Source organism: Elephantulus edwardii, unplaced genomic scaffold (genome assembly GCF_000299155.1).
Source record: "Elephantulus edwardii isolate Elephantulus edwardi_28Jun2011 unplaced genomic scaffold, EleEdw1.0 scaffold00254, whole genome shotgun sequence".
Classification (NCBI taxonomy): domain Eukaryota; kingdom Metazoa; phylum Chordata; class Mammalia; order Macroscelidea; family Macroscelididae; genus Elephantulus; species Elephantulus edwardii.
Genome location: NW_006400004.1, coordinates 3,109,420 through 3,121,317, shown reverse-complemented (window position 1 = coordinate 3,121,317; position 11,898 = coordinate 3,109,420). Strand labels below are relative to the sequence as shown.

At 35.6% G+C, this 11,898-nt stretch overlaps 1 protein-coding gene across 1 annotated transcript in view; it reads right to left on the bottom strand.

Moving 5' to 3' along the window:
* Window positions 1-11,898, bottom strand: part of PPWD1 (peptidylprolyl isomerase domain and WD repeat containing 1) — a 36,295-nt gene that overhangs the window by 19,078 nt on the left and 5,319 nt on the right. The window contains exons 3-7 of the mRNA XM_006899381.1: window positions 10,327-10,427; window positions 10,071-10,191; window positions 8,464-8,911; window positions 953-1,143; window positions 1-136 (exon numbers count right to left, since the gene is read on the bottom strand). Of these exons, the coding sequence (XP_006899443.1) occupies window positions 1-136; window positions 953-1,143; window positions 8,464-8,911; window positions 10,071-10,191; window positions 10,327-10,427 (997 nt within the window). The remainder of the gene's footprint in view (window positions 137-952; window positions 1,144-8,463; window positions 8,912-10,070; window positions 10,192-10,326; window positions 10,428-11,898) is intronic.

Here is an 11,898-nt window from a genome sequence, read left to right as displayed (position 1 = left end):
AATATTCTGAAGAACAGGGTTTTCAGAAGCTTTCATCTCTATAGTAGTTGCAGCACGATGTTTTTTGGCAATTCCCTGGAACAAAGCCAATTGCATCACTCTAATATTCTCCTGTTTGCCTAAAATCCGCACACACCTGGAGAATACAATAATGTTTTATGTAATAAAATTACTAGATTCTGGTCATAAGAATTTACAGATAAAAGTTAGAAACCAACTAAAAAAATAACTAGTGAAAGGTTCCTTACAATGTTTCTGTCCAACATAATATTTCGTTTAACATTGGTCAGCATCTATAATTTTCAGTTTGAAAAATGCAATCATTCATTTATATAGTTTTAACCTATTCTATTATTTTAATCTTTGTGTAAACCTTCAAAGATTTTGTATTGCCAAGAATTAGGATATAAATATGTGGAAATGTACAACACAAGACTGTTTGGGTTTTTTTCCCCCCTGCAAATATACTTTAAGTTCTTTTCATTTACATTCAGTGATAGTATCTGATTGGGGCTATTTTGTACTAAAACCAAATAGACTGTTTGCACAAAGGCTTATTGTGGTTTCATGCATTTTAACTTCTGATTTTTATGTCTAGCAGGATGTAATGCTGAATTCTGTGGTTAAAATATTTGGCAACATTTAACATGAACCAGGCTAATTTAAATCAATAAGCAAAAGACAGACTTAAACTTGTTAAAAACAAAACAAAACTTGAAACTATGCATATCTTCTTTCCATTTCTTTCACAAACATGTGTGGAAACTTTTTACATAAGATTATAAACAAGCGAGTGACCACAGAAAAATCCAGTCAAAACATTTGGTTAAGTTTAGACATTTGGGACTATTCCACTTGTCTTGGAGCAAACAAAACTCCTACTGTTTCTCTGAAGGAGGAAATGGTCCCCCAGAATGCATTTTTAAGAAGCATACATCATATTGAAGCTTACCGGTTTGTTTCTACATTTATGACTTTAATGCCCAGCATTGTTCCATATAGCACGAAGTGTCCAGTTTCGTCAAAAACTATATTAATTAATCTTACTGCATCTACCTTCTCCAATTCACGTTCTACAGCCATTCGCCGGCCAAATTCCATGTCTGGTAACTGCTGCCTCATCTGCTGCAGCTCAGTAAACATCTAGGAAACAAACCATTTATTAACAAAAAAGTTACATAATTAAGGCAATAAAAATTTAAAATGAAATAAAGTACACATTAATAGCCAGATAGTTTGTGCATTTACATACTGCAAGGGGGATTCTAAACAGTCTGAGCATGAAATAAAAGACATTATTTAAAAAAAAATTAAAAATACTTTGTATTGACTGGCAACTGGTTTTTCTCATTAAAAAAGAAAATTAATATAATTACTAGTTAATATAATTACTAGTTAATATAATTACTGTGTTCTCTATTTTAAAAAGCTGAATCTTATATATACTATTTTCTAGTAGCTCTAGAAGAGTCTAAAAAGCACATTTTATGTTTTGTTTAATATATAAAAATTATTTCAAAACTAATCAATATAAAAAAAAATCAAAGTTTATATTCCTTTTTAACACTGAGTCTTTGAAAGCTAGTGTGCATCTTACATTTCCAACACATCTCAGTTCAGATTCACACATTTCAAGTGTTCAACAGCCACACATGTAGCTTTGGCTACTATACTGGACAAAGCAGCTACAGATTCCTTGAACAAGATTCATATGCTTGACACATAACAAAAGCTCTTATAGACTAATTTATAAGTTTATGATAATTTTTCAAATTTTTATATGGAACACAATTACAGCTATATTAAAATGTGGTGAGGTGATTTAAATTCATAGCGATCCTAGAAGACATGGCAGAACTGCCCGATATGGCTTCCAAGGCTGCAATCTTTATAGAAACAGGTGGTCACATCTTTCTCCAATGTAGATTCAAACCAATGCCTCACTGGTTAGCTGCCCAGCACTTAAACACTGTGTCATCAGGGCACCAAGATGGTATCATATAAATAAGATTTAGAAACTGATTTAGAATCTTAGGGGTTTCATGACTGCTCTTTAGTTTGGAAATTTCACATACTTTTCTTTAGATATCTAGTACAAAATTATCAATAGGATTCACATCTCAATTACTATGTACTAGCACTCTACTTTTCATCTTACTTGGATCCATAATCAACATCCATCTTTGAGCTGAATAATATATAAAGATAGCAGAAAAACGGATGCCTTGGATTTGGAGTCGTGGTGCTCAAGAGCAGTACTGAATATCCCACAGACTGCCAAAAGAACAAATATGTGCTGGAGAAGGAGCAGCCAGAATGCTCCACAGGGGCAAGGATAGTGAAGCTTCCTTTCATACAGTGGGCATGTTGCTAGGAGGGGCTACTCCTTACAAGGGGACATTATGCTTGGAAAGACAAAGGGTCAGAGGAAGACCCTCAACAAGATGGGTTGACACACTTGACTATAGCAATTGGCTCAAGTATGTCAGAAATGATGAGGATAGTGCAGGATAGGGCAGTGTTTAAATGTTATTTATAGGGATGTTATGAATCATACTTGACTCAATGGGACATAACAAGAAGTATTCTACCTTAGAACCCCTTGTGGTATAATGTTTAATTACATGGTTCAACTAGGGCTTCTGAGAATTTGCATTTCCACCCAAGGAGTTGCACTGCACTTCCAAAGGCACGTGGCTTAAATCCACCAGAACTCATGAAATATTTCACAAAATGTGTGACCCTGGAGGACATTATGCTGAGGGAAATATCTCAGTCACAAAAAGACAAATAAGGCATAATGCTACTGTTACACAAGAGGACTGACATAAGGGTTGTGGGGAGACTGAGAAAGATGAGCTAAATAATGTATACTGCATTTAAATAGAGGGAAGAGAGAATTGTTTAAAAGGTATATATGATTAGATATTATTGTTATGACAGGATCCAGAACAAAGGTAGCATAGTGGAGTGGGCTTGGAGGGAGGGATTGAATAACAATGAGAGAATCTTTTTCTTTTACTTTTCAAAAAGAAAAGCGAATTGCGGGGGAGGGGTGGGCAGGGAGAAAAGTGCAACAATGGAAATCCAAAGTCTCTGTAAACTTTCATTAAAATAAAAAAAAAAGATTTACAATTTTGGAAACAAACAAACAAAAATATCCACCAGCTATTCTGTGGGAAAGGATGGGCAATCTCTCATGCGATTTACTATCTCTGAAAACCTGCTGGAGTACAGCTATGAATGGGTTTTGACTTGACATAGGGTCACTCTGAGCTGTACTTGACTCAGCAATATAATAAGAACCCCAGAAATACAGAATCAGAACCTTCCTTGAGAATGTTACATTGTAGATTCTGATTCCTGAGTTTAAAGCAACTTATTAGTAAATAATAGCACCCTAGTAGCTTCTCAGAAAATGTGATGTGTTTTACATTCAGTTTTCTAAACATTTACGGCATCAAACAAATAATTTAAAAGCAGTTCTCTATATTAGAGATGAAAATAAACTAGACATAACTCATTTATTTGGCTTTTTTCCATGTTTTTCTTAATTGAAACTCTTTAGGTTTTCTGTTGTTTTTTTTTTAGATATGGAAAGAACAAGATATAAAATTCCAAGTATCAATAGGAAACATAGTGTTAGTATAAAATCATGAAGTCTTGCACCAGTAAAAATGTTCACTCATTTAGGGTGTCTTGTCTTAGTAAGACAAAGAGAGTTATAAATACTTTTTATCCATGTTCAGCCCAGAATACTAGACTACACTTTTGATGTGTGGAATCCATACTCAATACTTACAGCTTAAATGTGTTTATGTGACCACATACATTTCATTAACGCTATCTCAAGTTGATAAGTACACTTAAATATTTTTAGTTTTCTAGTCCTGATGGTGCAATGTTGAAGTGTTCAGCTGGTAACTAAAAGGTCTGCAGTCTGAACCCACCAGCGTTTCACAGAGAAAGGGGTAGCACTCCGTCTATAGAAAAAAAAAACACCACCCAAAAACCAAACTACCAAAAATATCTTTAGAAACGGTAAAAAGCAGTTCCATTTTGTCCTACAGAGCCAATGAGCCAATGAGCTGGAAAAAGGCAATGGGTTTTAGCCTTAAATAGTAAGGTCTCTATGATACAGACTGGCATAGCTTTATGAAGTGGCCCTGGCTAAATAAATACTAAAAGATACAATTTCAAACTACCCAATTCATATTTTTTAACTTAAAGTAGGATTCTAACAAATCAGAAACTTTCTTCTCCTTAACATGAACTTGTTAAACATGAGATTCCAGTTATTTATTTATTCATTATTTGGAAATGGCATAGAGCTAGGTCACATTTAGTTGTTGTGTGTGAAAGGCCTGACATGACAGTGGCCAAAAATAAAAAGCACTATTTGTGACAAGCATGAATTGACAGTGGCTGCAACAATGGGCTGATTCACAGCAGAGACTGTGAGGATGGCACAGGGTTTTGTTCTGTTGTTCTCCAGGTCACTGATTTGAAGCTGACTTGCTGGCACCTAATAAATGACAGTTTTGTAATTAATTTATTTGGCATTTGGCTCTTAACAAAAGTTAGAATCAAAATGATCCAGAGAGACTGGTTTGAAAATCTAAGTGTCTGAGTGTTTATACCCAGAGATTAGACTCTGAATATTTGGATTTGGAGGAGCAATCTTTGTTTTTCTGAGGAAAACACAAAGTGCTGTACGTTGGTAAAGAGTTAAAGCTAAAAGTAACATCTATTATTACTTAGTAGTTATCACCTACCACTAAAGATGAAAACAGCACAAAGGGTTCTCCTTTTCTTAAAAGCAGAATTGAAAGTTATTTTCTTCCAACAAGAAAATGAGCACTGAAGACAAATTTGTTAGCAGATATTTACCTTTGTCTAGATAAATATTTACATTTGTTTAGGAGACAAGCCACATTAAATCACTGCTACTTGCCAAAAAAAAGTGTTACTAATAAGGTATTTTTGAAGAGCTTAATGAGAAAACTAAAGTCACTGCTATCAAGTCAGTAGGTGGGTTTATACAGACCCTGTAAGACAGAGGCTAGGGGCTGTTGATGGTCACCTGGGCTGTTTCCATTGCTCGGCTATTGAGACTAATGCTGAGATAAACATGGGTGTGCATATATTTGTTTATGTCACAGCTCTGATTTCTTTGGGAACTGGGTAAGATGGTATTTCTATTTCCAACTTTCTGAGGAAGCACCAAACTGCCCTCCATAGTGGCTGCACCATTTTACATTCCCACCAACAGTGTTCAACAGGGTTTTAAAGGCTAAAAAATCTTTACAGAAACAAATTGCCTTCATGGAGCAGCGGTAGGTTTGAACCACTGAACTTCTGGTTAGCAGCTTGATGCCTTAACACAGTGCCACCAGAGGTCAATTGAAGAGGCAATCTAAGATAAACTGATTACTACTACACTGAATTTACACTGTTATACAATAAGCATTACTGCTACAAAAAGTTAACTTAAACACTTTCAAAGAATTCAACGTACTATTAGCAGTCAGAGAACCATCTGACAGGAACAGAGCTGATGAGACTCAAATTGTTGTTCTTGTTCTTATGTGTCATCAAGTTGCCTGCAACTCATAGCAACCCCATGTACAACAGCCCTAAACCCTGCCCTATCCTGTGCCAATCTCACTGTCCTGACACACCTACCCCAATTACCCCAGTCACGGAATCAATCCACTTCACAGAGGGTCTTCCCCTCCTGCACTGTCCCTCTACCCTCCCAAACATGATATCCTTCTCCAAGGACTGGTCCCTCCTTGCAACATGTCAAAGTAAGTCAGAAGAAGCTTCAGAATCCTTGCCTCCAAAGAGCTGTTTGGTTTAACCCTCTCCAGGATGAACCTGTTCGTTTTCTTAGCAGTCCATGGTATATTCAATACTCTTCTCCAACACCACAACTGCTGGAGACCCAAATATCAACAAAAATATTTAGCTTTGCATACTCTTATTCTGTAACCAAATGCTCTAACAAATTCTTGCAGTACCCTAACAGGTGATGGGAGACTCACTCTTACCAAATATGTGAGTAATCGCCTTTTAACAAATACGTGAGTAATGGTTATGTGTCAGCCATTGTTCTCATGCTGAAAATAAAATAATGAGGCTAAACATTCATAAAGTCAGATCAGCAAGAGCTACTGGGGATGTTAGATATGAAAAAAGCCCACAAAAAGCAAAAGACCAATCTAAAGTTAAAAAAGAAAACAGAATTATACAAACTAACTTTGTTTGTTTAAGTCATTTACGGTAGGATGACTAGTGAAAGCTTTCTTCCTCAAGAAGTGACTCTTTGGTTGAGATCTGAAGGATAACTTGTTGTTAGGTACCCTAGAATTGGAATCAACTCATAGCTGACCCTCCCTCGTGTAGGTTTTCTGGGGCAGTTAATCCCATGGGAGGAGATCTTTTTCCCATGCAGTAACTGGTGGATTCAAATTGCCCACCTTCGGGATGGCAGTGCAACTCCTTACCACTATGCCACTGAAGGATGAGTATGTATCCAGTAACTAAGGGCAGGACTAGTGAGAGTGGTACTACAAAGCATCAAGAATAGCATATTCAAAGGCCTGGTGGGAAAGCATGTTCAAGAAATCATAAGGTGGCTTAATGTGGAGAAGGTAATTTATACAGGCTGAAGTGATACATGAAAAGTCTGTTAGACCATGATTCCAAGTTTTGGTCTTCAGAACAATAGGAAGTCAAGAAAACATCTAGAGAAAGGAATCACACAATGAGATTTCTGCTTTCAAAAAATTACTGTGCTGAAAAATGGGTAGCAGATTAGAAGAAAGCCAGTATAAATAAAATAAGTAGGCTATGAAAAGCTAGGGCACAATCATGAACTAGGGTAGTGGAATAGAACTCTGGTGGCCAAATAACAAAGAGCTACATTGCCAACTCAAAGGCAAGTGGTTCAAATCCATAGACTGATCTGCATGAAGAAGATGAACAATCTCCTCTTGTATGATTCATAGCCTCTGAAAACTTGCTGGAGGATCAGTAAGAGTTGGTTCCAATTTGATGGCACATAACTAAACAAGAACAAGGATAGTGGCAGCTGTGCAGAAAACAATAGGATGGATTTAAGGTATATTAAGAAGTAAGAATGCAAAGATGTCAGTGCAAAGACTAAGGTATGCCTGATTCAAGTCATATTTTTTCTAATCATCTGCATAAACCTGAGAGCTGGACAATGAATATACTTAACTGGAGAAGAAGTGATGAATTTGAGTTTGGGTGTTGGAGAAGAGCATTGTATGATCATGACTGCTTAAAGCACAGATAACTATGTCTTAGAGAAGGTGCAGCTAGAGTGTGCCTTGGAGGCAAAGACAGCAAAGGTTCACTTCACATTCTTTGGACATGTTGTTAGGAGAGGCTATTCCTAGGAAAGAGACATCATGCTTGGAAAGGTGGAGGGTAAGTGAAAGAGAGGAAGACCTTCAACCAGATGAACTGACACAGTGACTGCAGTAATGGTCTCCAAAGTGTTAGGGTTAAGAATGGAACAGAAAAGGACAGAGTTTGGATCTGTTGTTCATAGCAATGCTATGATTCATACTTGACTCAGTGGCCCTTAACAACAAGAAATTAAAACGGACAGAAGTCACCATGATTAAATAGAAAAGGTAAAGAAATACAGTTAAAGACTCTAAGTTTCTAGGTTTGTTCATTTCAATGGATATGAATGAAAAATAAAAAGAATAAGAACAGGTTAATTCATAATGTTGTTGTTATGTACTGTTGAGTCAGAATGGACCCATAGCTGACCCTCTGGTGGGTTTTTAAAGGCAGTTAATCACATGGGAGGAGAATGCCAGTCCTTCTCCTGAAGAGCAGCTAGTGGATTCGAACTGCAGGCCTTTGGGATTGCAGTGCAGCTTTGGACCACTAGGCCACCCTAAACCCAGTGCTATCAAACAAATTCTAGTTCTTAGAAACCCTTCATCAAGCTTCTGAAGTTGTAATTTTTTGTAGGATGACAATGCTGGTAGATTCAAACCACTGATCTATGGATTACCAGCACAAGAGATAACGAACTATATCACTTGAGCTTTTTTTACATAATAAAAGCGGGGGAAATAAACTTGGGAGTAGACATACAGATAAAGATGAGTAAGAAGAGAGTTTAAACAGACTGAGTTTTGAAAATTTTAAGAACACAGACTTGCTAACAAAATAAAGGTGAAAATGTCAGCCACATATGTAATAGGATAACTCTCTAAGAAGCTATCACAGCAAACCACCAAGGGAAGAATTCAAAAGCAAAAACATAATGCAGAATATAGCTGAATAATACTGTAATATACTAAGAGAAAACAACCAGAAACCCAAAACGTCTATCTCCATCAAATATATCTTTTTAAAAATAGTATAAAGACATTTCAGACAAGTAAAATAAAATTAAATTTAAACAGTACTTACACTGAGTGATTCATCAAAGACTCTCATGAGTTTTCCAGTTAAAAACCTGAAAATTCTAACTTTCCTATCAGAACCAATAGTGGCTATTTTCTTCCCATCAGGTGAGAAACATATGCTAGTTGGATAAGCCTTGCACTTTGCAAATTCATATAAATCTGTGTCAGTTTTATATTCCCAGTTCACATTTTTGGGGAATTTATATTCATAAGGAGGCCCAGTCCAGTATTCAATCATTCCAGATTTGTCAGAAGACACTACAGCTTTGTAAACTGGGTTTAACCGTATCTGAGTAAGAGGCGATGTATGAAGTTTGTCAAAAACGTGAAGTGGCTGGTTATCTCCTCGACCATCATAAACAAAAATCTTTCCAGTACTCTTTTCAGAAGCAGCAACTGATGATATAGCATCCCCTGGGCAGTAGATCCACTCACACTGTCCAGGAAAATAGCTAGAAGAGGAAAGAATTGAAGGGGAAAAAGTTAATAAACTAGTACGAGTCTACTATCATTACCAAAAATATGTCCCAGCCAATGACTTATCTAGTTTTAGAATATACGTTCAGAAGCAGCAGACAGATGGAGAATGGCCTGAAAAGCAAAATATAGTTGCTAACTTTTTATCTTTCTGAACATTATCAATACAATGATGATAACTTCTGAGGATACAGCAAACTATAAGAAGAGAATTCATATATTACATCTTAGCACATTTGCTTATCATTGGAAAACAAAGAAAGTTAACTTGTCCTGGGCCTTAGATATTCTGGGGCATTACTCTTTGATATCTGTGAAATGATCTAGGTAAAATTTACTTTTAAATAGAAAAGTTTAGAAATGTATACTTTGGAAATCCAGTCTCCAAATTCTTAAGATAAAATGTTTCAGTTATGGCTATATTCAACAAGTGAGAACATTCTCACATCATATTCTCTTTTGCTGTCATGTGCCGTAGAGTTGCTTGTGACTCATAACGACTTACGTACAACAGCCCTGAAATCTGCTCTATCCTTGCCAGCTTTATTGTCTCTGCCACACTTACACTCATTACCTCTGTCACTGTATCTATCCATTTCATCGATGGTCTCCCTTTCTATTCTCTTTACTATTACCTTAATCTTGATATTGAAATTAGAAGTTGTTGGGGTTTTTCTTATTGTGATTTTAATGAAAATTTAAAGAAAAGCTGGACTTTAATTCATTCATTGTTACACAATTTTCTCCCTCCCTCTACCCAGTCCACTTTATACCTCTTATTCTGGACTGCTGTCATACATATAATACCTAATCATATAGTCCTTTTAAACAGTTATTTCCTTCATCTGTTCCAAAGCAGTGTTCATTATCTATACCCTATTTTTCTAGTTTCCTCCCAACCCCTCCATGTCAGTCTTGTTTTACAAGAGTGGTATTATGGAGTATTTGTTCTTTTATGACTGAGATTATTTCACTCAGCATAATGTCTTCCAGGGTCAATCATGTTGTGTAATGTTTCACGAGTTCACTGTTTTTCAGTGCTGTGTAGTATTCTATTGTGTGAATATACCATAGTTTTTCTATCCATTTGCTTGTTGATGGGCATAAAAAAGATATACTTTTAAATGGACTTACCCAAGCTTCAGCATATTGATCATGTCAAAGTTCACTACATCAAACACCTTCATTGCTTTGTCATCACCCACAGAACAGAGTAAAGCTCCCTCAGAGCTAACTGCGATACTCTCAATAACTCCTATTTAAATAAATAAAATTAAAACATCCCAGTAAATGCCAAACATAATAAATAGGAATGTTACAAAGAAAAAAAAAGAAACTTTACTTAGTGCAATTTAAATGAGAGGTATTAAGAAAAGCATGACATTCTTACCCAGGTGGCTACGAAAATGTTTAACAAATTCAATTCCCTCTTCTATTTTTTTCCAGAACTTAACATGTCCATCATGACTGGCAGTAATAATAAAATCTGTCCTGCATATATAAAGTTTTTAAAGTTAATTTTTAAGAGAGCTCTAGTAATTGGTCAGTACCACAAAACATTCACTGAGATTTAGCAACAATTTTACAATACTCTTAGAAAATAACACCACAAAACAATTTTATGTAGATCATTGTATTAGGGCACAAAATTTTAAAAATGGAACTTAATAGTCTAGGTGTTTCCTAATGTTTGTTGCAATGCCATTTTAATCCTCAGCTTTTAAGTATGGCATGAAGTTAGAAAGAAAGAAAAACATATAGGAAAGAAATTAGCACTAGAGATCACTGGATCTTAGTAGCTCTGAACAATAAATCATCTATAAGCAGTCTAATTCACTTTTCAATTTTGACAAAGAACTAAATTTCAATAACTTTCAAAAAAACTACTTTCATAGACAGCAAAATTCAGGATGTTTGTTTAAAAATAACAACAACACTTTATAGAAGAGTTGTTCCTTAACACAAGTAAAAGTAACTATTATTTCCTGAAACCTAGTATATTTCTTGGAAGCAAGAGTGGCATCCACTTCCTAAAAAACATGTCTCTGGAAACTCTAGGAACTTTGATAAATGACAAAAGTTATGGAAAGGCGTCAGGCCTTTTGTTCATAGGGTTGCTATGAGTTGTGCTAGACTTGATGGTAATCAACAACAGTATATTTCAGGTATTTTATATATATTATTTTAATCTTTATAATAACTCTATTACGGTAGGCATTTTAATCATTAAGGAGCCCTGTGGTCTAGTGGTTAAAATAGTTGGTTGCAAACTGTACAACAATTAAAGAATCTTTTAAGAAAAACCCCAACACTTAGCTGCTAACTGAAAGGTTGGGAATTTAAACCAACCAGGTGCTCCACTGGAGAAAGATGCAGCAGTTTCTTTCTGTCAAAACTCGAAACCCTATGGTGGATGTTTATTCTGCCCTGTAAGCAACTAGAAGGCAATGGGCATTTGTTAATCATAATTTTTTAAATGGGGAAATAGGTTTACAATTTTAAATTTACTTACTCCAGGTCCATAGTTAGACTGCAGCCTTAAATACCAGAAATATCTCGTTCACTGTATACATTACACTATTATCATTCCAGCACACTGGGTAAACAAATGAAAAACTTTGCAGGAATATCAATCTTAATAACTATATGCTGTTTTATACACTAACAACTTGTAGAATTTACCATTTAACCATTCCAAAATTCATCTATAAAATGAAAATCATAATACTACCTCCTAAGATTGTTCAAATGATGAAGTAAATTATGAAAAAACCACCTGGACATACTAAAAGCATGTTTTACCTTCTCCCAACCCTAATTCTGCCTCTGAAAATGTCTTAGTTCTCACTATTTTTCTGATACTGACAGTGATGATGTCAGCTACCAATTTTCTTAACTCATGTACGCTACTCTGAATTTAGCTCCAATACACACAAATTAAGGACTTGTCTCAGAGAATGTA